At 36.2% G+C, this 25,582-nt stretch overlaps 1 protein-coding gene across 1 annotated transcript in view; it reads left to right on the top strand.

Moving 5' to 3' along the window:
- The window catches only part of ANO4 (anoctamin 4), a 675,069-nt gene that overhangs the window by 576,720 nt on the left and 72,767 nt on the right, over nt 1-25,582 (top strand). Inside the window, 1 exon segment of the mRNA XM_053719254.1 lies at nt 10,250-10,347. Within this exon segment, the coding sequence (XP_053575229.1) occupies nt 10,250-10,347 (98 nt within the window).

Raw genomic sequence — 25,582 nt, 5'->3', positions numbered from 1 at the left:
ATTTGTGTTTCTAAAATGTTTAAAACATTAGAATATAAGGTGTAAAAAAAAATCCAAACTATTTTGTGTGGCAAGTTTATAATTATCAGGCCCCAAATGTGATAATTTAGCAGAGACAAAAGGTTAGTAATATGCTGTTAAAGCAATAAGTGTGTTGTACATAAAGGGCCAGATTTCGAGTGGCTGGCTAACAGTTACGCGCAAACAAAAAGGGGTTTATCGTGGGTGTTTGCGCTTGTTGGGTGTAGCGCTCGTATTACAAGTTGAAAGTATATGCGGTCGATTAAGTCCTCAGAGTTCTGGTTAACTGTTTCGCAAAACAGAAAAGTTTCATAAAACACATCAAAAATGCATTACTAAGTACGGTTATAATCATAATAACACTGTTAAAAAATAGTTTAAAAAAATTGCTCAAAAAAGTTATAAGGGCTCAAGATGTGAGGTCTCTGGCAGGCAAAGGGCTTAAACATAGCGATACATACATATACATGTTTAGATATGTATGTATATATATATATATTCAATGTCCATAGGGCACTGCACACACATTTAGAAGTTGTTGCCCGGGGTGCATTCAATTCAATAGCATACAAATTTCAAAAACAGGAGCATACTCGCCGGGTCTTAAACATATAACATTTATTTAAACAGTGACGTTTCGGGGTGGCTAGCCCCGTCCTCAGACCATTACAATAACCCAAATTAGTAATAAGACTTTTATACATTACCCTCCACCATCACCACGTACTACCGGAAGTGCCACCGGCGTCCTGCAGAGCTCAGTGCGCAGGTCCGCCGGTTGCCATAACAACCCGGATATACCATTCTGAAATGCAAATAGAATGTTTTATAAGACACAACAAATATCTACAATTTAAATACTCATATAGTAAAAACTCATATAGTAAAAGTATTTAGTTCGCTCTCTGAGGCTACAAAATATTAGATATTGTTTTTTGCTGATATATGCCACCATGTAAACATGTACCCGGTTGTCAAGGCAACCGTTGTAATGGCATGTAATCCCTAACGGCTACAAAATATCAATCTGTAAAGTAGCGATATTGGTAACATAGTGGGATCATATGTGCATTATTGGAGAAGCAATTTGTGACAGGTCTATAACAAACTCCCCAACCGTTGTAATTCCCTTAAGCAATAAATCTTTAATGTGGTACTCAGTTGGGGCTAAGGTAATAGTACAGTGTCACTAGAGCTATTGACTTCAGCTTATCAGACCATGGCTTGTTATAACCAAGTTATCTTTACAGGAAACAATGCCAATCCAATTGTGTATTTAACCCCTTGGGGGACAAAGTCCCCAAGTTGTAAATCCACCTGGACTCCTTTTTCAATAATAAATTAGCTCTATCCCCACCTCTACTCAATTTGGGTACGTGATCAATGATCACATATCTCAAATCACTAACCGTGTGGCCACTCATCGCAAAATGCCTGGCAACAGGCTGTTCAGATTCCTTCTCTCTGATTGCCAATCTAATGGCCGAGCGATGGTTGGCCATACGTATGCGGAGGGTATCTACCGTCTTACCCACATAATATAAACCACATGGGCAGTGTAAGAGATAGATAATATATTCTGTGGTACACGTTACTCTATACTTAATTGTGTACTTTTTGTTAGTATGGGGATGTGTGAATGTCTTGGTATTGCTCATGCCATTGCATGTGGTGCAACCAAGGCATCTATAACACCCCACTTTAGATGATTGAAGCCAAGTGGTCTTTTTATAGCTGTCCACTGGATCCACTTTCACTAAGGAATCCCTTAGTGATCTTGCTCGTCTGTAGGTCACTCTTGGTGGTTCCATGTTTGTGAATGGCAAGGTTGGATCACTCGTCACTATATCCCATCGATCTCTTACGACTCCAGGTATTCCCTTTTTGTCTGCAGTGTATGTTGTTACATATGTCAGACAGTTCTTCGTCTCTATGGGTTTTCTTGTGCATAAAGCCTCTTCTTGCTTCATATCCCAGAATTTTTTGAGATGTTGGTCAATGTGGGTTTGTTGGTATCCTCTTTGTAGAAATCTCGCTTTCATCTCTAATAGTTGTTCTTTGGCCTTATTGGGATCACTATTGTTGCGGACTACCCTTTTGAATTGTGATACCGGTAGTGCTCGCTTGAGGCCCGCTGGGTGGCAGCTTGAAGCTTGTAATAATGAGTTTCTATCCGTGGTCTTTCGGAAGAGGGTCGTACCCAACTCATCCCCCTGGACTGAAATGCGTAGATCTAGGAAATCCACTGAGGTTTGGTTATGCTCCATTTTAAACTGGAGATTTGGTAAAACCTGGTTCAGTTGCTGGAACCAATCAGAAAGTTCCTCTTCTGTGCCTTCCCAGATCAAAAACAGATCATCAATGTAGCGACGAAAGAATCATATCCTAGTATCATTGAATAGTTCTGTTTGATGTTGTTCGAACTCAGCCATATACAGGTTGGCGTATGATGGGGCCACACTTGACCCCATCGCCGTCCCCATTTACAGCCAATTGCAGCATATCTAGACTCTATACTGCAACCCATTGTCCACAATATGCCATCATTCCTATTGGACTCTATCTCCTTAATTAAGGAATTAAAGAACATCAGAGGATTAAAGGGAACTGAGTACCTAGTCACACTTGACGTGGTGAGCCTCTATACAGTGATTCCACACCAACAAGGTATAGAGGCTATACGTAATCACCTTTATAGATTTCCCTATGTAGGTCCTGATATGGATTGGCTATTGGAACTCTTGGAATTCTGCCTTAAAATGAACTACTTTCGCTTCGAGAACAGGTACTTCTTGCAACTGCTCGGGACGGCGATGGGGTCAAGTGTGGCCCCATCATACGCCAACCTGTATATGGCTGAGTTCGAACAACATCAAACAGAACTATTCAATGATACTAGGATACGATTCTTTCGTCGCTACATTGATGATCTGTTTTTGATCTGGGAAGGCACAGAAGAGGAACTTTCTGATTGGTTCCAGCAACTGAACCAGGTTTTACCAAATCTCCAGTTTAAAATGGAGCATAATCAAACCTCAGTGGATTTCCTAGATCTACGCATTTCAGTCCAGGGGGATGAGTTGGGTACGACCCTCTTCCGAAAGACCACGGATAGAAACTCATTATTACAAGCTTCAAGCTGCCACCCAGCGGGCCTCAAGCGAGCACTACCGGTATCACAATTCAAAAGGGTAGTCCGCAACAATAGTGATCCCAATAAGGCCAAAGAACAACTATTAGAGATGAAAGCGAGATTTCTACAAAGAGGATACCAACAAACCCACATTGACCAACATCTCAAAAAATTCTGGGATATGAAGCAAGAAGAGGCTTTATGCACAAGAAAACCCATAGAGACGAAGAACTGTCTGACATATGTAACAACATACACTGCAGACAAAAAGGGAATACCTGGAGTCGTAAGAGATCGATGGGATATAGTGACGAGTGATCCAACCTTGCCATTCACAAACATGGAACCACCAAGAGTGACCTACAGACGAGCAAGATCACTAAGGGATTCCTTAGTGAAAGTGGATCCAGTGGACAGCTATAAAAAGACCACTTGGCTTCAATCATCTAAAGTGGGGTGTTATAGATGCCTTGGTTGCACCACATGCAATGGCATGAGCAATACCAAGACATTCACACATCCCCATACTAACAAAAAGTACACAATTAAGTATAGAGTAACGTGTACCACAGAATATATTATCTATCTCTTACACTGCCCATGTGGTTTATATTATGTGGGTAAGACGGTAGATACCCTCCGCATACGTATGGCCAACCATCGCTCGGCCATTAGATTGGCAATCAGAGAGAAGGAATCTGAACAGCCTGTTGCCAGGCATTTTGCGATGAGTGGCCATACGGTTAGTGATTTGAGATATGTGATCATTGATCACGTACCCAAATTGAGTAGAGGTGGGGATAGAGCTAATTTATTATTGAAAAAGGAGTCCAGGTGGATTTACAACTTGGGGACTTTGTCCCCCAAGGGGTTAAATACACAATTGGATTGGCATTGTTTCCTGTAAAGATAACTTGGTTATAACAAGCCATGGTCTGATAAGCTGAAGTCAATAGCTCTAGTGATACTGTACTATTACCTTAGCCCCAACTGAGTACCACATTAAAGATTTATTGCTTAAGGGAATTACAACGGTTGGGGAGTTTGTTATAGACCTGTCACAAATTGCTTCTCCAATAATGCACATATGATCCCACTATGTTACCAATATCGCTACTTTACAGATTGATATTTTGTAGCCGTTAGGGATTACATGCCATTACAACGGTTGCCTTGACAACCGGGTACATGTTTACATGGTGGCATATATCAGCAAAAAACAATATCTAATATTTTGTAGCCTCAGAGAGCGAACTAAATACTTTTACTATATGAGTTTTTACTATATGAGTATTTAAATTGTAGATATTTGTTGTGTCTTATAAAACATTCTATTTGCATTTCAGAATGGTATATCCGGGTTGTTATGGCAACCGGCGGACCTGCGCACTGAGCTCTGCAGGACGCCGGCGGCACTTCCGGTAGTACGTGGTGATGGTGGAGGGTAATGTATAAAAGTCTTATTACTAATTTGGGTTATTGTAATGGTCTGAGGACGGGGCTAGCCACCCCGAAACGTCACTGTTTAAATAAATGTTATATGTTTAAGACCCGGCGAGTGCGCTCCTGTTTTTGAAATTTGTATATATATATATATATATATATGTGTGTGTGTGTTTATATGTGTGTATTAATGTATTTATATATTTGTTGGGCACGAGTAGTATTAGTTTTTTTCACACTTTTTTGCTCCAATGACTTCTTTGTGGGTATATGTTAACGTGATCACGATATTCTAACTTCGACTTTATGCGCGCATCTGGGTAACACGTGAGCGAAAACCTATAACTTGAAACTTGAAATGCAAAAAAAGTTTTTATAGAACATTATCTATTTAAACTATGGGCCAAATTACGAGTGGTGCGATGTTGTGCATGAGTGATATCGGGTTTATTGTAGGTGTTTGCGTGCGCAGTAAGTAGTGCGCATATTAAAAGTATAGTTACACTCATAATAACACTATCTAATAAAAATAATTGGAAAAAAATGCAAAAGCTCAAAGATATGAGGTCTCTTAGAGAATTGCAAAGGGCTTTAATATATATGTGTGTGATTTTTCCTCTGGGCCACTTCTTCTCAGACGCTGTTCTGAAGGCTGTCTGACTTTAACCCCTTAATGACCGCAGCACTTTTCCATTTTCTGTCCGTTTGGGACCAAGGCTATTTTTACATTTTTGCTGTGTTTGTGTTTAGCTGTAATTCTCCTCTTACTCATTTACTGTACCCACACATATTATATACCGTTTTTCTCGCCATTAAATGGACTTTCTAAAGATACCATTATTTTCATCATATCTTATAATTTACTATAAAAAAAATTATAAAATATGAGGAAAAATTGAAAAAAAAATACACTTTTTCTAACTTTGACCCCCAAAATCTGTTACACATCTACAACCACCAAAAAACACCCATGCTAAATAGTTTCTAAATTTTGTCCTGAGTTTAGAAATACCCAATGTTTACATGTTCTTTGCTTTTTTTGCAAGTTATAGGGCTATAAATACAAGTAGCACTTTGCTATTTCCAAACCATTTTTTTTTCAAAATTAGCGCTAGTTACATTAGAACACTAATATCTTTCAGGAATCTCTGAATATCCATTGACATGTATATATTTTTTTTTAGTAGACATCCCAAAGTATTGATCTAGGCCAATTTTGGTATATTTCATGCCACCATTTCACCGCCAAATGCGATCAAATAAAAAAAATTGTTCACTTTTTCACAAATTTTTTCACAAACTTTAGGATTCTCACTGAAATTATTTACAAACAGCTTATGCAATTATGGCACAAATGGTTGTAAATTCTTCTCTGGGATCCCCTTTGTTCAGAAATAGCAGACTTATATGGCTTTGGTGTTGCTTTTTGGTAATTAGAATGCCACTAAATGCCACTGCGCACCACACGTGTATTATGCCCAGCAGTGAAGGGGTTAATTAGGGAGCATGTAGGGAGCTTTTTGGGGTAATTTTAGCTTTAGTGTAGTGTAGTAGACAACCCCAAGTATTGATCTAGGCCCATTTTGGTATATTTCATGCCACCATTTCACCGCCAAATGCGATCAAATTAAAAAAAAACGTTAAATTTTTCACAATTTTAGGTTTCTCACTGAAATCATTTACAAACAGCTTGTGCAATTATGGCACAAATGGTTGTAAATGCTTCTCTGGGATCCCCTTTGTTCAGAAATAGCAGACATATATGGCTTTGGCGTTGCTTTTTGGTATTTAGAAGGCCGCTAAATGCCGCTGCGCATCACACGTGTATTATGGCGAGCAGTGAAGGGGTTAATTAGGTAGCTTGTAGGGAGCTTGCAGGGTTAATATCACATTTAGTGTAGAGCTCAGCCTCCCACCTGAAACATCAGACCCCCTGATCCCTCCCAAACAGCTCTCTTCCCTCCCCCACCCCACAATTGTCCCCGCCATCTTAAGTACTGGCAGAAAGTCTGCCAGTACTAAAATAAAAGCTATATTTGTTGTTTTTTTGTGTTTTTAAAAAGCATATTTACATATGCTGCTGTGTACTATCCCCCCCTTAGCCCCCAACCTCACTGATCCCCCCCAAACAGCTCTATAACCCTCCCAATCTAACTTAATATGCGCCATCTTGGGTACTGGCAGCTGTCTGCCAGTACCCAGTTTAGAAGAAAATATGGTTTTTTTTTATTTTTATTACAATTTTCTGTAGTGTAGCTTCCCCCCACACAAAACCAACCCCCCACCCCTCCACGATCTATTTTTGTGCTTTTGCACAAACAAGATTGGGCCCTTTTTCCTATCAATATTTTCCGTAGTGTAGCGGTTCCCACCCGCTCCCGCCCCGTGCACGCGCCCACCCGCCAACCTCCGTGCACGTGCGCGCTCCCGCGCGCCCCCGCCTCCGATCCCGCCCCCCTTGATGGCAGAAGATACACCGATGGCCGCCCACCCGCCTCCCAAGTCGGCTCCCACCCACCAACGATACCGGCCATCGATGTCCGGTGCAGGGAGGGCCACAGAGTGGCTCTCTCTGCATCGGATGGCCATGTAAAGTTATTGCAGGATGCCTCCATATCGAGGCATCACTGCAATAACCGGAAAGCAGCTGGAAGCGAGCAGGATCGCTTCCAGCTGCTTTCCACACCGAGGACGTGCAGGGTACGTCCTCAGGCATTAACTGCCTTTTTTTTGACGACGTACCCTGCACGTCCTCGGTCATTAAGGGGTTAATGTGACACTATAGATAGTGATGGCATAGGGCATACTGTTCTTTTTATTTTTGTTTGTTTTCTTTCTGTACTTCTTTTCCTTAACTTTATTGATTCAATTTAACCATATATGCCCCCTTGGATACATCATTTTTAGTTATCCCGGGTTATCCACAATCAATTATTAGATTGGGTTAGAGCTGGTGTACAGATATCTACATATATTTATATATGTATTATGTTTATATGTGTGTACAGATATCTACATATATTTATATATGTATGTATGTTTATATGTGTGTACAGATATATATATATATTTATATATGTATGTATGTTTATATGTGTGTACAGATATATATATATATTTATATATGTATGTATGTTTATATGTGTGTACAGATATATATATATATTTATATATGTATTATGTTTATATGTGTGTACAGATATATATATATATATTTATATATGTATTATGTTTATATGTGTGTACAGATATATATATATATATTTATATATGTATGTATGTTTATATGTGTGTACAGATATATATATATATTTATATATGTATGTATGTTTATATGTGTGTACAGATATATATATATATATATTTATATATGTATGTATGTTTATATGTGTGTACAGATATATATATATATATTTATATATGTATGTTTATATGTGTGTACAGATATATATATATATTTATATATGTATTATGTTTATATGTGTGTACAGATATATATATATATATTTATATATGTATGTATGTTTATATGTGTGTACAGATATATATATATATTTATATATGTATGTATGTTTATATGTGTGTACAGATATATATATATATTTATATATGTATGTATGTTTATATGTGTGTACAGATATCTACATATATTTATATATGTATGTATGTTTATATGTGTGTACAGATATCTACATATATTTATATATGTATGTATGTTTATATGTGTGTACAGATATATATATATATATTTATATATGTATGTATGTTTATATGTGTGTACAGATATATATATATATTTATATATGTATTATGTTTATATGTGTGTACAGATATATATATATATTTATATATGTATGTATGTTTATATGTGTGTACAGATATATATATATATATTTATATATGTATTATGTTTATATGTGTGTACAGATATATATATATATTTATATATGTATGTATGTTTATATGTGTGTACAGATATATATATATATTTATATATGTATGTATGTTTATATGTGTGTACAGATATATATATATATTTATATATGTATGTATGTTTATATGTGTGTACAGATATATATATATATTTATATATGTATGTATGTTTATATGTGTGTACAGATATATATATATATTTATATATGTATGTATGTTTATATGTGTGTACAGATATATATATATATTTATATATGTATGTATGTTTATATGTGTGTACAGATATATATATATATTTATATATGTATGTATGTTTATATGTGTGTACAGATATATATATATATAAGAATAAAAAGGATGTTATCCTGTAAGTATATAGGTATAGATATATATTTTACCATAGAAATGTAGATATGTGTATTTAAAAATAAATAGAACATATTCTGCTAGGTGAAAAACATTGGAATGTGAAATATTAATATTTCACGTTGGGTAAGCACACTTGAGAAAATGTGTTTATGTGACTTGTTGGGTGTTGTGCTTTTTTTCTACTTTTCGCTCTCCATTGAAGTATATGGGAAAATATGTTAATACAGTCACGATATTGTAAATATGCCTTTTTTTGTGCATTGGATTAGTACGAGCATGAGCACGAGTATGAGCGTTAATTAGTGCTCCACTCATAATCTAGACCCATATTGGATATTACACCATGATTATAGTTAAATATTCTTTTGCATTTTAAGTTGAAGGTCAATGGCCCAGATTCATTGAAACCCATCTATAAAACTAATATCTGGCAAAATAAAAAACTGCAGTAGCATTGCAACTTTAGAATTCAAAGAGATCTGTACCCAACTCACATTACACACACAGGTTGTAATTGTATCACCATTATAATAAATGGAGCAGCATCTGTCTTGTAACTGCTCAGTGTGTAGAACAAGCTCAACTGTGAAGGATACTGTAGTCATAAAAATTCTTTCAAAATGTCATTAAAACTGAAAAACAAAACAATTAAATAGTCCACACTAATATGTGCAAAAGTAAGTAAAACTTAAAAAAGTTAAGAGAACTTTGTCAGATTTGCATTATCATGACACAACAGTGAGATGCGTCACCAGGTCAATAGAGTCTTTATGAATTCCACGTGCTTGGCTTTAGTATTGATGAAAAAGCCAGACCATGCCCCACGGTCAGCCATTTGTCTCCTCCCAGACACCTTTCATCTATCCAGTGAGAATGTTCCCATAAAAAACTGATATGTGAACGTTTTACTCTTACAAACATTTAGGTTCTCATTTCTGGTGCAAGATTTCATATATTGGCCTCTTAGAAAGCAGTCCTTGTTTTATTTGAGAGATTTCACGTTTTGTGCTCTTCAGTTTGGTTGGGCACTATGAATGTTAATCGCAGGAACATTCAGTAACAATCTGTGGAAAATATAAATGAAGCAGTGCTTAAAGCATTTCACACATGAACCCCTCGTCAAACTCAAGTTGGGCGTTGTGTTTCCAGCTCTACGGAATTTGGCAGCGTTATGCAAATAAATGCTAATAATAATCTATGAATCTAGGTGGTTAGTTCCTGTTTAAAAGAACATACATTAACTTTACAAAATAAGGAAAGAATAAAGTATACATAATGATTTCACAATAAAACACACTTATAATATATATTTAGATTGGCTAAAACATCATTTTAATTTGTCTTCCTCAGTGTCATCCTAGCGGTTGCCTTATTGATCTATGCATGCAGATGGGGATAATAATGGTTTTGAAGCAGACCTGGAATAATTTCATGGAGCTGGGCTACCCGTAAGTATTGGAAAATAAATAACTAAATGAAATGCTTTTTTATTTCTATATTTATAAGTAAAATGTGTTATGATTTGTTGAGGGTGCACTGGCAATGCTCTGTTTTGCTTTTTCTTTTATATACTGTGTGTGTGCGTGAATATATATATTTATATTAAAATCATGTTAATAGTAGATTTTTTCTTCTATGAGGTAAAAAGGTATCGCGCAATAAGCACAATTTTTAAGTTTACTAATAGTTATTTACATCCCCTGCCATTATAGGGAAGTTAAACCCCCAATGTTTTTTTATTCAGACAGAGCATACCATTAAAAAATAAAGTTTCCAATGTATTTCTATATTATAAAACTTGCTTCGTTCCCATGAAATTCTGTGTTGATGAGATACCTAGGTAGATAGCTGGAGCACTACAAGGCAGGAAATACTGCTGCTATCTAGTGCTCTTGCAAATTGATAACATTCTTGCAAAACTGCTGCCATATAGTGCCCTAGAAATGGTCCGGCTCCTAAGCACATGCCCCTGTTTTTCAACAAAAGATAACAAAAGAATGAAGAAAATTTGATAATAGAAGTAAATTTGAAAGTTGTTTAAAATCACATGCTCTATGAATCATTAAAGAAAAAACGTGGGTTTTATATCCCTTTAATACATATATGTGTAACTTCATATTAACTCTTCTAGTTCCCCATAAAGAAAATGTTTGATTAAGCAAAACATGCAGTGTATTTCCCTGCTTTTCCTTTTATTTAAAATGACCCCCCAGAAAGGCTGAAGCACATAGTGAATATGTCACCCTGCAATATTCTACACAGTGATTGCTTTATCAGTGTTTGAGCTTATTTGTTTCCATCTCTAAGTGGCCTTAGCAATAGAGATACGGTTAATATAATTAATAGACTTTTGAATTGATATATCCCTGGAGTAAAAATGCTTAAAACATATTTAAGCATTACAAAAAATGTGTGCCAAGCTTTTACTGTGCAGTGCTTATTTGCTGATATTTATTATGAATTGGCTTTAATGTGCCTTTAAATTTGCAGTCTAATTGGTATTATATGTGATTTACAGTCTAATAGGTATTGTATGTCATTTATAGTCTAATAGGTATTATATGTAACTTATAGTCTACAAGGTATTAAATGTAAATGTATAGTCTAATAGGTATTATATGTAAATTTATAGTCTAATAGGTATTATATGTAACTTATTGTCTAAAAGGTATTACCATAAATGTAAATGTATAGTCTAATAGGTATTATATGTAACTTATAGTCTACAAGGTATTAAATGTAAATGTATAGTCTAATAGGTATTATATGTAAATGTCTAGTCTAATAGGTATTATATGTAACTTATAGTCTAATAGGTATTATATGTCATTTATAGTCTAACAGGTATTATATGTAATTTATAGTCTAATAGGTATTATATGTAATTTATAGTCTAATAGGTATTAAATGTAACTTATAGTCTAATAGGTATTATATGTCATTTATAGTCTAATAGGTATTATATGTAACTTATAGTCTAATAGGTATTATATATCATTTATAGTCTAATAGGTATTATATGTCATTTATAGTCTAATAGGTATTATATGTAACTTATAGTCTAATAGGTATTATATGTCATTTATAGTCTAATAGGTATTATATGTAACTTATAGTCTAATAGGTATTATATATCATTTATAGTCTAATAGGTATTATATGTCATTTATAGTCTAATAGGTATTATATGTCATTTATAGTCTAATAGGTATTATATGTAACTTATAGTCTAATAGGTATTATATGTCATTTATAGTCTAAAAGTATTAAATTTAATTTATAGTCTAATAGGTATTATATATCATTTATAGTCTAATAGATATTATATGTAACTTATAGTCTAATAGGTATTATATGTAATTTATAGTCTAATAGGTATTATATGTAATTTATAGTCTAATAGGTATTATATGTAATTTATAGTCTAATAGGTATTATATATCATTTATAGTCTAATAGGTATTATATGTCATTTATAGTCTAATAGGTATTATATGTAACTTATAGTCTAATAGGTATTATATGTCATTTATAGTCTAATAGGTATTATATATCATTTATAGTCTAATAGGTATTATATGTAACTTATAGTCTAAAAGTATTAAATTTAATTTATAGTCTAATAGGTATTATATATCATTTATAGTCTAATAGATATTGTATGTAACTTATAGTCTAATAGGTATTATATGTAATTTATAGTCTAATAGGTATTATATGTAACTTATAGTCTAAAAGGTATTAAAGGGACACTGAACCCAAAAAAATTCTTTCATGATTCAAATAGAGCATGCAATTTTAAGCAACTTTCTAATTTACTCCTATTATCATTTTTTCTTCGTTCTCTTCTCTATCTTTATTTGAAAAAGACAGCATCTAAGCTAAGGGGCCAGCAATTTTTTGGTTCAGACCATGGACAGCACTTGTTTATTGGTGCTGTCCAATCAGCAAGGACAACCCAGGTTGTTCACCAAAAATGGGCTGGCATCTAAACTTACATTCTTGCTTTTCAAATAAATATACCAAGAGAATGAAGAAAATTTGATAATAGGAGTAAATTAGAAAGTTGCTTTAAATTGCACACTCTATCTGAAAAAAATTTGGGTTCAGTGTCGCTTTAAATGTCATTTATAGTCTAATAGGTATTAAATGTAACTTATAGTCTAATAGGTATTATATATCTTTTATAGTCTAATAGGTATTATATGTAACTTATATGTAACTTATAGTCTAATAGGTATTATATATCATTTATAGTCTAATAGGTATTATATGTAATTTATAGTCTAAAAGTATTAAATGTAATTTATAGTCTAATAGCTAATATATGTAATTTAGAGTCTAATAGTTATTATGTGTAATTTAGAGTCTAATAGGTATTATATGTAATTTATAATCTAATAGGTATTATATGTAATTTAGAGTCTAATAGGTATCATATTTAATTCAGAGTCTAATAGATATTATATGTAATTTCGAGTCTAATAAATATTATATGTAATTTAGAGTCTAATAGGTATCATATTTAATTTCGAGTCTAATAGATATTATATGTAATTTGGAGTCTAATAGATATTATATGTAATTTAGAGTCTAATAGGTATTATTTATGTGTAATTTCGCGTCTAATGGGTATTATATGTAATTTAGAGTCTAACAGGTATTATGTGTAATTTCGCGTCTAATAAATATTATATGTAATTTAGAGTCTAATAGGTATATTTAATTTCGAGTCTAATAGATATTATATGTAATTTCGAGTCTAATAAATATTATATGTAATTTAGAGTCTAATAGGCATCATATTTAATTTCGAGTCTAATAGATATTATATGTAATTTGGAGTCTAATAGATATTATATGTAATTTAGAGTCTAATAGGTATTATTTATGTGTAATTTCGCGTCTAATAGGTATTATATGTAATTTAGAGTATAAGTATAAGTTTTAGCTGAATGAATAATGCAAAACAATTTACTGTCATTTTGTGAAAATATTTTATTTCCTTGTAGAATCTGTACAGAATATTCTTATTAAACTAAAATGCTTTATTCACATTCTCCCCTGTTTGGGCTGATAATAAAGTAATATAATTCACAGGTAATCCTAAAGGATAGGTTCTTAGTTACATTGTAAAAAGTAATGCATATTAGGAAACTATTTTTCACTGTCAGGTTTTCCTTTACAATATTAACATTTAATCAATTCAACCAATCAATTGTGAACTGATGACCATTAAAGGGACATGAAACCCCAAAAAATTATTTCATGATTGAGATAGAGAATCACATTTTAAACAACTTTCCAATTTACTTCTATTATTTAATTTGTTTCATTCTCTTGGTATCATTTTGTTGAAGGAGCAGCAATGCACTAATGGTTTCTAACTTAACAACAAATGACAATCGATATATATAAATATGCAGCCACCAATCAACAGCTAGAACCTAGGTTCTCTGCTGCTCTTGAGCTTGCCTAGATAAACCTTTCAGCAAAGGATAGCAAGAGAAGGAAGCAAATTAAATAATAGAAGTGAATTGGAAATTTGTTTAAAAGTGTATTCTCTATCTGAATCATGAAGGAAAATGTTGGGGTTTCATGTCCCTTTAACCAGGAGCCAGTGCCGGTGCCTTTATTAAAGAGTCAGTCTACTTCAGAATTGTTATTGTTTAAAAATATAGATAATCCCTTTATTACCCATTCCCCAATTTTGCATAACCAACACGGTTATATAAATATACTTTTTCTATATGTATCTAAGCCTCTGCAGACAGCCCCCTTATTTCAGTCCTTTTGACAGACTTGGGTTTTAGCAAATCAGTGCTGACTCCTAGGTAAATCCACTGGAGTGAGCAAATTTTTTTATCTATATGGCACACATGAACTAGCACTGTCTTACTGTGAAAAGCTGTAAAAATGTACTGAGATAAGAGGCAGCCTTCAAAGGGTTAAGAAATTAGCATATGAGCCTTTCTAGGTTTAGTTTTCAACAAAGAATACCAAGAGCACAAAGTAAATTTGACAATAAAAGTACATTGGAAAGTTGTTTAAAATTGCATGCCCTATCTGAATCATGAAAGTTTAATCTTTACTAGACTGTGCCTTAAACTCTTGTCAAATTCTTGTGTTTAGATAGTTGTTTTAGATCTCTGTATAAATGCCAAATAGGATAATCCTCACTATGATGCTGCACCTGTTCTGATATGTTTTGGTTTATCCATAGTTGTTTTAGATCTCTGTATAAATGCCAAATAGGATAATCCTCACTATGATGCTGCACCTGTTCTGATATGTTTTGGTTTATCCTCTGCTATTTCTAAAGAACATCAGAACTAAATAAAAGTTTTACTTCTTACTATGTGAATATTGTCATGACTGTAATGTCTAATGTCTATCACATGAATCCATTTGAAGCCAATAAACAACTTCAATAGACAATAAAGTCAAGTGCATAGTATACATCAGCAACTAAGCACCTTGGGCATGACGCCGGTTTTTAAGTGGTTTTGGTATCACATATGCAGCGCCGCATATAAATGCGGCGTGTATATTTTACCTGTTGCCTGCAATTTTTACTCCCATAAGCTAACATATAACCACGTCGCAAATCGGTATCACATATTCAACGCAAGTACTTACTTTCACCTTGCCACACATAGGCAGACGCAGCAAGACTTGCGCTGAGTATGTGAGAACCGTAATCCCCTGAAAATAGTAACTAACGCATGCGCAATATCTATCTACCTGTCAAACATCATCTCTTCACCACAATAACTAATAAACTATATTACCCCTAATCCGCCAACCCCCACATTGCAAAACATCTAACCTATTAACCCCTAAACTACCATCACCCCACAACGCAATATACCTTCATAAACTATTAACCCCTAATCCGCCATTCACACATATCGCAAAATACCTATTAAAACTAACCCCTAAACCCCCATCCCCCACCAACACAATAAACTTAATTAAACTATTAACCACAATCCGCCAAACCCACACAACAATCCTAATAAAACTATTAAACCCTAAACCGCCAAAACCACACAACGCAAATAACTAATTAAATTACTAAGCTAAGTTACAAACAATTAAAATCCCTATGAAAATTAAAAGGAACCCCAGAATAAAAACACCCCCTAATCTAATGCTAAACTACCAATAGCCCTTAAAAGGGCCTTTTGTAGGGCATTGCCCTAAGTTAAACAGCTCTTTTACCTTAAAAAATACTAAGTCCCCCTCTAACAGTAAAACCCCCTACTCACCACCCCCAAAATAAAAAAAAAAACCTAACACTAAAAAATTCTAAACTACTTATTGCCCCTAAAGGGGGCATTTGCATGGGCATTGCTCTTAAAAGGGCATTCAGCTCTTTTTCAAAGGCCCATTTAAACCCTAATCTAAAAAAAATCAAACCCCCAAAAAATTAAAAAAGCCTAAGTCTAACCCCCAGATAGGTACTCGCATTTCCTGAAGTCCAGCGGTGATGTCTTCTTCCAAGCGGCAAAATCTTCTAGCTTCTTCCAGGAACAAGGCGGAGCGGAGCGCTGAACTGAAGACTGGCGACAGCGGAACTGAAGCCCGGTGACGGTGGAACTGAAGACCAGCGACTGCGGAGCCATGAAGCGTGGAGATCCTCTTCGTACAAATCAGCCAATAGAATTTCAGTAACTCTCATCCTGTTGGCTGATTTGAATTTGAAGACTCAAATAAGCCAAAAGGAATTCAAGGTACCCCATATTTAAAAGCGTACCTTGAATTCAATCCTCAGTGTGCGGCGGTGATCGTACAAAGAGGATCTCCACGCTCCATGGCTCCGCGGTCGCCGGTCTTTAGTTCCGCGGTCACCAGTCTAAAGTTCCGTGCTGTGCTCCATGCCGGCTTGTTCCTGTAAGAAGATATCGCCGCTTGGAAGACGACTTCACCACCGGACTTCAGGAACCATGAGTACCTATCTGGGGGTTAGACTTAGGCTTTTTTAATTGTTTGGCTTTTTTTTTTTTAGATTAGGGTTTTAATGGGCCTTTGAAAAGAGTTGAATGCCCTTTTAAGGGCAGTAAAAGAGCTGAATGCCCTTTTAAGGGCAATGCCCATACAAATGCCCCTTTAGGGTCAATGAGTAGTTTAGGATTTTTTAGTGTTAGGTTTTTTTATTTTGGGGTTTGGTGGGTGGGGGGTTTTACTGTTAGAGAGGGGACTTAGTATTTTTTAAGGTAAAAGAGATGTTTAACTTAGGGCAATGACCTACAAAAGGCCCTTTTAAGGGCTATTGGTAGTTTAGCATTAGATTAGGGGGTGTTTTTATTTTTGGGGGACTATTTTATTTTTATAGGGATTAGGTTTAATTTTTTTATTTTTGATAATTTGGTTTATTATTTTATTTAATGTTAGAATTTTTTATTTTTTGTAAACTTAGATTAATTTAATCTTAGTTTTGTTTTATTTTTTTTTTTTTTTAAATATTGTTTTTTATTGAACAATTTTCAAATTTACAACAAAATAAGAAAAAGAGGGAAAGGAAAAGGGGGAAAAATAAATAAAATTCCAAATAGACAAGTATAATTAAGAACATTATGAAGCAGGGACAAGACGGTATAAGTCATCACAACAATTTTTAGGATTGTAGTAAAACAATTAGTTAATTAGTTAATTATCTGCCGGGTAAAGGCTAGTAGGACAATTGGCAACAGGTGCGCTAAGGCGGATACAAAGATGGAGGTGAAGGCGGAGACAGTGTTAGGGAGGGGACAGAAAAGGGATAGGTGAGAGGAGAGGTTACAGGTGCTAGTGCTGGGGTCTCAGTGGGTTAATGGTTTCCCAATAGAATTTGACAAGGTGGTAGTGTGTCATCCTGTTATTTTTAAAATAATAGTACTCCTCTAAGTGGATTAACTCTTGTGTTCGCGCCTTCCAGGTCTCTATTGTGGGAACTATTTCCGTTTTCCAAGCCCTAGCTATAAGGGATTTCGCTCCGTTCAAACATATCTGGAGGAGATGCGCGCGGAGTTTACAGGACTGTTTGGGTGTGTCATTGAATAGTACCATGGCGGGTGTAATTACAAATGGTGTATCAAATAATGGTGCTACAAATCGTCGCAGAGCCTGCCAAAAGGCCCGCAGCTTAGGGCATGACCACCATATGTGGGTCATGTGACCAACGCCTCCGCAGCCCCTCCAACATCCAAAAGGGGAGCCAGGATAAATGCGGGAGAGTCTCAACGGTGTTAAGTACCACCTGGTTATGATTTTGTAATTCATTTCCAAAATTTGGGTGGAGGTGGATGAGCTGTGAGTGCGCTGATACATTTTTTCCCACTGCTCCTCTGAGAATTCCAGTTCCAACTCAGCTGACCAAGTCTGAGTGGTTTTAGGTAGCCGTTTATATAGGCACGCGTCGAGGATTCTTTTAGACAAGGCTAGGGAACCCTTTAGGGCTCCTCCATGTCTGCAAATAGATTCAAAGTGTGTAAGGGGGCGAAGGAGAGAGAGTTTATGGGGGGAGGTTGCTAAAAGGTGCTGTAATTGAGAATATTTAAGCCATTGTCCAAAGGTGCCCTGCAGAACATCTGACAACTCAGGAGCAGATTTCAATGTGCCCAAGTGAAGGAATTCACAAAGTGGAGAGGAGTGGCCTAAGTCAGAAAATCTAGTGTATTTGCTCGCGTTATGGATGCTTTGTAGCCATTCCGTGTTTTGGAAAATCGGAAACATGGGGGAAAAAGGGGAGGAGATTCCAGGGACGTGATCCAGGATATTGTCCCATGTGTGGAAAATATGTTTATATAGGGGCGAAGTTTTTGTCACTAGCGGTCTATAAGTATGAGGCAGCCAACAGAGAGGGCCTATTTGAGGAGATTGGAGAATGTGTGCATCTAGTGATATCCATGCTTTATCTATGTGTCCTACATGCCAGTCGAACACTCGTTGTAGTGTGCCCGCTTGGTAGTACTGGGTGATGCATGGGACCGCCAGTCCTCCTTTGATCTTTGGTCGATATAAAGTGTGCCTCGCTACTCTAGGTCTTTTGCTTCCCCATATGAATTTATTAAGGGTCAACTGTAGCTGGTCTAGGTAAGTCTGAGGGAGGTCAATAGGGACTGTCTGGAAAGTGTACAGCACAAGAGGCAAGATAGACATCTTAACTACCTGCATTCTGCCCCACCAGGAAAACGGTTTGGATTGCCAATTTTGGCTATTAGATTGGATACGTTTAAGGAGCGGAATATAATTAGCCTGAAAGAGGGAGCTTACTTTGGGAGTGAGGGCAATACCTAGATATTTTATCTGATCGGTGCATAAATGATATGGGCATATTTCGGAAATGGCCGCAAATTGTTTAGGCTTCATGTTTATATTAAGGATATTAGATTTTTGATCATTTATGTGAAAGTGTGAAAGGTTACCAAACCGTCGGAACTCTGTTAGGAGGTGAGTGATCGAATTACGGGGGTCGGACAGAGTTAACAAGATGTCGTCGGCATATAGACTGATTTTGTATTCGGAAGGACCTATTGTAATCCCCTTAATGTTCATATTATTCCTAATGTGTGCGGCTAATGGTTCCATTGCTATTGCAAACAGCAATGGAGAAAGTGGGCACCCCTGGCGGGTTCCATTGTGTATTTGAAAGGGGTCTGAGAGGGTGTTATTAACTTTGATCCTAGCTGAAGGACAGTGATATAAACTAAAGATTCTATTTATGGTCGTGTCTCCAAAGCCGAATTCCGTCAGGGTCGATTTAAGATATGTCCAGTTCAGTCTGTCGAATGCTTTTTCCGCGTCGGTAGAGACCAGGACTGATTCAATTTTGGAGGTAGACACGTAGTCTATTAAGTGCAATGTTCGGATAGTATTGTCTCTGGCCTCCCGACGCGGAATAAAGCCTGTCTGGTCAGTGTGTATAAGTCGTGGTAGCAGTTTATTAATTCTGGTAGCGATAATTTTGGCATAAATTTTTGCGTCCGTGTTAATTAAGGAAATGGGGCGGTAGCTACCCGGAAGGTTAGGGGGTTTATCTTGCTTGTGGATCAAGGTAATATGTGCTGACATCATATCTCTGGAGAAAGGTTCATGATTATCTACTGATTTGAATAAAGTGGCTAAATGTGGGGCTAGAATGTGCTTGAAAGATTTATAGTAGGAATTGGACAGTCCGTCTGGGCCAGGGGTTTTGTGGTTAGGTAGGGATTCAATAGCTGAGAGAATCTCGGCCACTTCAATGGGTGCATCAAGTTGGTCTGATTCCGACTGGGACAGGGTCTGAAGACCTGCACGGCGAACATAATCCTCACATTCCGCTCGAGTTTGGCTGTCATTTAAGGGGGGGAGTTGGTATAGGGATTTGAAAAATGTATGAAACACTCCAGCTATTCCCTTGCTATCTTGAATATCTACTGAGTCTTGCGAAGATATTTTGTGTATAAAGGAGTTAAGCGTCCTTTGACGGAGCGCTTTGGCCAATAATGTGCCTATCTTATTCCCCTCTGTGAAGTAAAGCTTGCGTAAGAAAAAGGCATGTTTCAGGGCTTCCCTATTGAGATATGCGTTAAGATCTCTTCTGGCTTTCGTCAGCTTATTCTCTAGGAGTTTGTCGTGTGGTGCAATTGCAAATTCTGTCGCAGCTCTATTTAGATTTGTTGTCAGTGAATCGAATTCTTTTCTCCTTAGTTTAACTAGATTTGCTTTATATTTAAGGAAATCCCCTCTGATAACTGCCTTATGTGCGTCCCATACTATTTGAGATTTCGTCGTGCCATTGTCATTTAGGGCAAAATAGTCCGCTAAGGATCGGGTGATCTCCTCGGATAATTGTACATTCTTAAGCAGTGATTCGTCTAGTCTCCAACAGTATTGGGACACGGGGGCTGAGGGCCAGGAGATCTCTATGGAGACGGCGGAGTGGTCTGTCCATGACACGGGGGTAATGTACGAGTGTCTTGTCAAGTGTAGGTGATTCTGATCAATAAAAATATAGTCGATCCTAGATGAGGATCTCTGGGGATATGAGTAGAAGGTATAGGTTTTTGTCTGGGGGTGATGGAGTCTCCAAATATCCACTAAAGACAGGTTCTGTATTTTACTCTGAATAGAATGTAGTGTGGAGGTAGGTATGCAGCTGCGCCCCAATGAACAGTCCAGCGCCGGTGACAGAGCGACGTTAAAGTCACCTGCCAACAGCACAAGACCAGTAGCTATGGGTGTGAGAATATCTAAAGCTTTCTTAAAGAATTTCGCCTGGTGTTTGTTAGGAGCATATAAGTTCATTAGAGTGACTGGCTGGTTATACAAGGTGCCTATTAAGACTAAGATTCTACCTGTTTCATCTTGGTGTTTGGATAAGAGAGAGAAGGGAAGTCTTCTGTGAACCAATATACCCACTCCGTTTGTTTTAGTTGTGTTATGGGCAAAGTACCCCGTTGGATAGGTGCGAGAGGAGCATGTCGGGGCCGCTGCTAGGGCAAAGTGAGTCTCCTGCATATAGATAATGTCGGCCTCTTGCTTATGAAACCAGTTTAGAGCGACAGACCGCTTGGTCGGGGAGTTAAGGCCTTTCACGTTTAGTGAAAGGAATTTAACATTAGGGGAGCTCATGACGAGAGAGAGGTAAAGTGAATATAGTACTATGATATGCTGCTATGCGTTGTGTGTGGGTTATATTATAGATATGGAGTGTATGGAGTGTATGGTCACCCACTGAGGAGCACCTACCTGTAACCTTGAGACCCGGCAGTAGAGCAACAGTGACAGGATACAACTTGGGAGAAGAGGGAGCAGAGAAGAATGAGTGAAATCCGGCTTGCTGGAGGGAGAGCACAAGCAAAAACATTAGTTCATATAGTGAGAAATTTGCATAAAACAACATTTTTGACAAGTAGAGCATTGTTGGATGACATAAAACAAAGAAACTATAAATAAAACAATTAAAAGAGGAGGGGTTCAAATTAAAAGAAAAACTAAGTGTTGACATCACACTATATGAGGGTATCAAACAAACAATGATAATAAGAGGGGAAAAAAGGAAACTCTATATTTAGAGCTACGCTCGATGCAACAATAAACTCGGGCTGAAAGAAGCTGTCAGGGATTATAGCCTGAGAATGCTACTGCAAGGCAGCCTGTTTAAATTTAGGAAGGAGAGAGGGCGAGGCATCAGGCAGATTCTCTTGAGCATATTCCTGGGCACACATGTTAGGATAATTAGTGTAAAGACCAAGCCCATACATCGTGGGATATAGCACATGCATTTTATATGAAACTGGGGAGGGGAGCAACTTGGAAACAATAAAACATAAGACAAAACAAAAGTCTGCTTGTAGAGAGGTTGTGGTTTTCATGTGGTCAGAAAGTCACTAGGTCATTACAGTACAGTACAGTGTACGCTTAATGAGGCTAACTAAGCGAAGAGAACCACACAAAGAAAAAAAAAAAAAAAAAAAAAAGGGCTTCATATTACACCAAATGATAGGAAGGAAAGGGCGAGCTAAAGCCCTCAGGAAAACTTGATCAAGTAAAAGGTGGTGCAGAAGCAGTATCGGCAGGTTGTGGAGAGTTACAGGTGGTTCTGTTTCTTTTCCTGTTTACTGTCGACCAATTCTGCCGTTGTGGTTTGGGGTGTGAATCCTTCAGCTCTAATGCAGGGTGAGGGTGATCACTCAACTTAGGAAGGACAGGTAAGGAGATATTGAGCCCCTTACAAAAAATCTCTAGATCTTCTGGTGTTCTGTAAATATACGTTTGGGGGCCTCTGATGACTTTGAGGCAGAAGGGGAAGCCCCATCTGTACTGAATGCCCAGATTTTGAAGGTGCTGAGTAAGGTATCTAGCCTCCTTTCTTTTAGCCAATGTAATGGGGCTTAAGTCTGCGAATATCTGAAGTTTTGATCCTTCAAATAGAACAGTTTGAGTTTTCCTGGCAGCGTTATATATAGTTTCTTTATCCTTATAATTCTGGAATTTCAGGATCACATCCCTAGGTGGGTCTGAAGGCCTTGAGTTTTGTTTTATTTTTAAGTAAACTTAGTTTTTTATTTTAATTGTTTGTAACTTAGTATTTTTTAATTTCAGTAATTGGGGTTAATTTAGGGGGTGTTAGGTGGCTTAGTAATTTATTTAGTTATTTGCATTGTGTGGGTTTAGGGGTTAATAGTTTTATTAGGATTATTGTGTTGTGTGGGTTTGGCGGATTAGGGGTTAATAGATTTATAAGGTTTGTTGCGATGTGGGTTAATGGCAGATTAGGGGTTAATAGTCTTAATCGGGACTTTGCGATGTGGGTGAATGGCGGATTAGGGGTTAATACATTTATTAGGTAGTTTGCGATCTTGCGGTTGGCGTATTTAGGGGTTAATACTTTTATTAGGTAGATCGAGATGTGGGTGAATGACGGATTAGGGGTTAATAGTTTAATTAGGCATATTGCTTTGTGGGGGGGTTGTTGGTTTAGGGGTTAATACTTTTATTATTAGTTGTGATGTGGGGGGATTGTGGACATAGGGGTTTTTACGTGTTGGGTTTATTTTTGTTAGGCGGGTTAGACTTTTACGGGAGATTTTAAAAAAAAAAATTTCTTAGGCGCCGGCAGTTTCTAAAGTGCCGTAAGTCACTGGCGACTCCAGAAATTTGTATTTACGCTCATTTGTGGACATCGCTAGTTTATCCGACTTACGGCACTTTATGAACTGCCGGCGCTGTATTTGTGATACCCCGATGTGCGAGGTGGAATTACGGGCGGTACAGGTTTCAGCAGTTACACTGAAGCCTGCGCCGCAGTTGTAATCTCGCCCTTATGTAGAAAAAGATCTACATAAAAATACATCATTTAAAAGCATTTTAAAACTCTCATTTTGTTAGCAAAATATTTACTTTGTTTTACAGCATAGAAACATACCAGGACCAGACTAATAAAATACAGGAAAGTTCTTCTCTGTGAAAGGCACATGTTAAGCAAAAAGAGGCTGCTCCTAGGGTGGTAACCATAGAACAAGCTTTTATGCTATTGTTAGTTCCCAGGTTCAGCGCTTCTCTCTTTTTGTATATAGAACTTTTTTTTTAACTGTTTAACCCCTTTAAAAGACTTGTTGGGTTAGTAGTACTAAAATGAAAAGTACATTTTGCACTACAATGACCCATTAACAATTACTTACATTATTTATTTTTATTATTATTATATATAATCATTTTAATATATTTATTATATTATTTTATAGTATTTTATATCATATAATCATTTTAAAATAAGTAATTCCAGGAAAAAAATTAAATGGAAGCTTTAATGTTGCTAATATACATAATCACTTAAGATATTTAAACAAAATGTAATTTGGCCAAGACAAGCTGTACTAAGGTTATGTGCTAGGAAGTACTGTACGTTTACTGTTCACTGTTAGATTTCTTCTATTAGGTTTTTAAGTGCAGCAACATTGTGGTTGCGCCAGTTTACAAATCACTTATTCAGCATTTACTGGCAAATAAATCAGTGGCATAATTTCACTAAGCTGTGAGAAGGCAGAAAGTTTACACTCAGCAACCTAGAATCCTGCCCTCTCAATAGCCACATTACAAAATATCTAAATGTGTACACAAGAATATTATTTAGTAGCTGGATCTTCTTTTTTTTATTTTTTATTAAAGGCATTTAATTAAGGTTTTTGATAGAAGACCTTCACAGAAATATAAGCTACAAGACCAAAGTGAAAGTAATGCCCAGATAATTAATTCAGTATTGTTAGTGGCTGCCTTTTGCACTTTTTTTTTACTAATAATATTATGTCATTGCATGCAATAAAAACATATATTTTGATTAACATGTTGAAACCTCCACTCAAGTCATTGTATTTAGAAATGAACATTTACATGATCTTATTTGTGTACAAATAGACTTTGGCTTGTGTTGCTTTGACAGGAGGGGGGTTACAACACAAAAGCACTGCATCTTTCTCTGCAATTCATGGGCAAAAATGACAAGGAAAAGAAAATTAAAGTATAATTGTATAATTTAGTCTACAGATAAACTCATAGTGTCAAATCTCTCTTGCAATGATGTACAATGTAAAACTATGTTTTGATTATACCCTTGACTACCAAACATAGATTGTTGCAATTGTATTTGCAGCAAAAAAGTTATTTGTGTAAAGAAAAGAAAATTGCAGGGTTAAACATTTGAATATGTATTTGACAGCATTCTAAACGATCAATTTCTTATAAGGAAACATTTACATATATTTCTAACAACCAAGGCATTTGCAATATTAAAGGAAATTTGAGAAACTATTGATACTCCCAAATAGTTATTGTCTTGTTCAAGAAAACACAAGCTGGCAAACATCCTGATTACCTTGTGGTAAGGTCTTAACAAACACTCTTTCAGCACTAACTGAAAGGGATATGAAACAGTGCTCCTTTGGTTAAAAATAAATAAATTTGTTAAATCAAAGTAAGCATACAAAAAGCAGATTGTGTTAAAAACAGCAAACAATATATTTTCTTGCAAAATGAGGACTTGTACCCAATGTCATTAATGAGATAAGGAAGCTGCCATTATAAAACTTAAGTTATTCTGTCACATGCTTTTGCTGTAAATGTCCTCTACAGAGCATGGGCAAGAAACTGACTGGAGCTAGGGCATTTGTCTCCTAGCAACCACTTCAAAGGTTAAAGTGAATGTAAAGTTTCATGAAT

This window comes from Bombina bombina, chromosome 6 (assembly GCF_027579735.1).
Source record: "Bombina bombina isolate aBomBom1 chromosome 6, aBomBom1.pri, whole genome shotgun sequence".
Taxonomy (NCBI): Eukaryota; Metazoa; Chordata; class Amphibia; order Anura; family Bombinatoridae; genus Bombina; species Bombina bombina.
The sequence above is the reverse complement of the archived record's forward strand: the minus strand, read 5'-3'. Positions and strand labels throughout refer to the sequence as shown.